Genomic DNA, 3,747 nt, shown 5'->3' on the forward strand with positions numbered 1-3,747 from the left:
GCGCCGCCTGTGGGTGTCTGGGGCTGGGGGGGGGGAAGCCTTCAGTTTATAAATAATCCTCACTGCTGTTTGGGTAATTTTCATAGTTTCCATTCATTTCAGGTTTCACCAAAACCTGCCTTTTGTGGTTTGATAGCTTCACCAAGCACCCTGTGCCCCGTAACAATCATCTTTTGGAAACCACAATGCCAACCCCTGGGCACAAACACTTTGCAGAGACAGGAACTACAGGAGGAAGAGCCAGGCAACATCTCACACCAGGGGCAAAGCAGCCGAGCCACTGGGCTTCCTTTGGGAAAGGTCAGGATGGAGTCTGCATGGCCCAGAGCAAACAGACAACAGCAGTTCAGTGACAGACCCTGATAAACTCCTCATCTACCCTCGTATCCCACAGAGGGCCAAGGAAATTGTGGGTTCAAGGGAGTGCAAGAGTGAAGTCTGGCAGGCTCTTAATTTTGTTGGTCTACTGAGGAGACAAAGAAGGAACTGGCAGCCAAGCTCTGTTGCTTGACTGAGCACCTGAGGCTTCGCTCAAAAGCCACAGAACAGCAGCCCCAGTCCTGGTGCTCAGGTAAACACATTCTGCCAAACCCACATTTCCAGTGATTCTGCTGCAGCAATGACTGAATTCAATGAAATTCTTGTTTACTGATGCTTGCAAATAATGATATATAATCCCCTGCCTCCAGCCCTCCATTCTCCTGGTTCCTGTCTCTGGGCAACTGATAAATAATTTATAGTGTTCTCCGCTGTATGTGCTAACTGCAGCTCTGCTGGTTTAATGATGAAACCAATGCCTAAGAACTGCAACAGGAACTGTCTAGATCACAAGGAACATGTAATCAGTCAATCCCACGCTCCTCTGGATGTGAAACCAAAAGCAAAATGTTGGAAAAAAAAAAATGTTTTCCAGAGCTGCAGCTGTGGGGTAGGAAGGGCACCCAGAGAACAGCAGATAATCTGCAAGGTGCTCCTGCCAACACGAGGAGTTTAACGGGCTTCACCATTTCACCCTTCTCTGTTCCCATGCATGGCAGGACTTGCCAGAGGCTGCTTTTATTGGCAACTTCTCTCCTGCACTCCCATGCAAAAATCTCTGGGTTCGCATCTCAAAGGTGCTGCTGCTGCTTTGGGGGCTGTAAAAGCTCTTGCAGCTCCCATGCAAGGAGAACTATTAAAAAGCAGCATCTTGCCTATGCAGACTAATGTGGCTCTTGCCCCAAAAAAGGGGAGACTCTTCATTTCATGGCAGATGTTCTTCAAGGCTCTCCAGCAGAGCTGTAACCGCTTGCAAAGAGCAGCGTGTTTGAACCGTACACAGCACACGTACACTGGGTGTGCACTATTGTGGCAACACAGCCTCTTACATCCATAAACTCATCGGAATGAGATTATCCAGGCAGTTGGCAACTGCAGCCACAAGGGCAGAGGAATGAAAGTTTTATTGTTAGCAGATTTTTTTTTCTTAAAAAAAAAAAAGAAAAAAGAAACAAAACACCCCCAAAAAAATGAGCGGAGAACAGGGAAGGGATGAAGTATTGCTGTTGACAAAGGCCAAAATCCCATCTATTTATATTAGAGTCACACAAAAACCACAGCAGGGCAGTACTCAAAAGCTTTTAAAAATGCACCTACTTTCTTAATGCTCTTAGAAAATAATAATAAAAACCTTATCAATATTCACTTTCTGAAATGGTGTAAAAAAAGAGCTGCATCAATCATTAAACAGTTAAATGAAGGCAGTATGACAGTCACTATTGTTCTCGTGAAGCACACTTGTCTTTTGCCGAGCAGCTGCCAGATCCTATTAGATGTATAAAAAGAGGACTTTTCTAACCGAGTAGGGATGGTATAAGCTATTGAAAACAGCAGACAAAAGGCCACTTTTGCAGACTATTCAAGCCTTGTATAACATCTGTCCAAAATCAATTTTTGACCTAATGTTACTTTCATTAAGTAACAGACTTTGTTTCCAATGCAATTTGTTTTCTAGGATAAAACTGTATCCTAAGCATTATTACGTGGGAAACAGCACAGAGGAAGCAGAGGATCTTATTTGAGAAACATGAGAACAGAATTTGCTTAATTGTTTTGACACCTTAAGTACTATAATAGAGAAACTATTTTCCATTTATTTGAATTCCTGTGAATTCTTGAAGTTGGCAAAGCAGCGAGCAATGCACTGGGTTTATTATGACTAAGATTTACTGAGGATAAAGAAGGATCTTTGGGAATTACATTAAAGCTGACAAATGCACAAAACTTCTGAAATCTCCACCAGAAATAAAGTACTCTGAACATTAACAACAGCTGTTGAAACTGTCCACTCTTGACAGTGAAGGCTTTTCTCACACATTTTAAATAATGAGGAAGTTGATTTGTGAATTTGATTTCAAACAGACCGTTAGGAAACATTTCCACTTACCCAAAGGGTCTCTGAATGAAGGCTGGATGTAGCTGCTGCACACCTATGGTAAAACCTAAAAAAAAAAGGTTCAGGAAAAAAAGAAATATTAATGAATGGCATCCATTGTACCATTCAACTTGTAACACACAGGCAGAATTACACCACACGTCTTTGCATTTGATCTGCTATGCATGTGAGCAAATTCAGAGCTCCATTTAGAAACAAGTTAAATTTAACATGCATATGTGATATGCACGAGGAGCAGATGGGAATTCATGATGAAAGCCCAGTGTGAACGTGCTGTTATCGAACAGACAATGGGGTATAAAGCCTTATTTTACACACTGGGTACTGTGGTCATTAAACCAAAGGGAGAAATGATGAAGTGGATCTTACTGTTAATTCTCATGTAACAAAGAGGGTAACGGGCAAACGGATCAGCCAGGGAAGGAAACAGCTTTAACTCAGTCATATGGGCTTTGGTGAGTAACATTAGTGCAGCAGGGCTGAGTAAGAAGATACAGCAGAGAGGTAACTGGACTACGTAGCGTCCTCAGCCAACAATCAGAACTATGGGGGACAGATAAAAGCACATCACCAGATCAGATGATTCCAGCCCGAGGAACTTGTTTCCTCATCTTACAAGTTATTCTAATAGAGAGAGATGGGATCTCCTGGATGCCTCACCAGTTTGAATACTCCTGGGTTTCGCTCCCAAATACGCCAGGTTCACATTTGCTTTCCTGCCGTCAATGATGGGGTTTGGGTCTTTGCAAGCTCTTTCAGCAGCAGCTCTGTCTGCCATGGTCACCTGGAATCGAGTACAGCCTTGTTTGTAGCAACAGTGCTTTGTAAACAGTCCAGCAACAGGCACTAAGTGGAGTTTATTTATTGTTCTATTTTGAATCGGGAGCTGAACTCCCTGCGTGCAGCCTCGCTTGCACGGCGAGATGGGAAGGGCTGCTGGGACTCGACGGCAAAGCGGGGGCTCCCCCCGCGCCCGGTTTCCCCGCTGGGCCGGTGCCAGCTGTTTTCCCCTGCCCTTCCACCTCCTCCCCGTGCCTTTTTTAAGAAGCTGGTGGAGCCCTTCCCAAAACCCCCGGCGCAGAGTTCAGGGCAGCTGCGGGCGGGATGCGGGGACCGCGCTGAGCCCCGCACGGATATCGCACGGCGGGAGGGAGGAGGAGGTGCTGAAACGAACGGCACGGCCTCGGCCAACACAGGGGGCTGCTCCCGGGCCCCCCGCCCAGCCTTTGTCCTGACCGAGCCCCTGGTTCTCGCAGCGGGCACAACCTCCCTGGGCCCTGCACCCAGCGCTCCGCGGCAGCGACGGGACGGGC

General features: G+C 46.1%; 1 protein-coding gene across 1 annotated transcript in view; it reads right to left on the reverse strand.

Annotated features, from left to right (window-relative positions):
• RBM38 (RNA binding motif protein 38) overlaps window positions 1-3,246 on the reverse strand; it is a 14,398-nt gene extending 11,152 nt beyond the window's left edge. Inside the window, exons 1-2 of the mRNA XM_008634935.2 lie at window positions 3,095-3,246; window positions 2,426-2,480 (exon numbers count right to left, since the gene is read on the reverse strand). Of these exons, the coding sequence (XP_008633157.1) occupies window positions 2,426-2,480; window positions 3,095-3,212 (173 nt within the window). The 5' untranslated portion in view covers window positions 3,213-3,246. The remainder of the gene's footprint in view (window positions 1-2,425; window positions 2,481-3,094) is intronic.
• Window positions 3,247-3,747: the final 501 nt, after the last annotated feature.

Source organism: Corvus brachyrhynchos, unplaced genomic scaffold, assembly GCF_000691975.1.
Source record: "Corvus brachyrhynchos isolate BGI_N302 unplaced genomic scaffold, ASM69197v1 scaffold10, whole genome shotgun sequence".
In the NCBI taxonomy this organism is placed as follows: Eukaryota; Metazoa; Chordata; class Aves; order Passeriformes; family Corvidae; genus Corvus; species Corvus brachyrhynchos.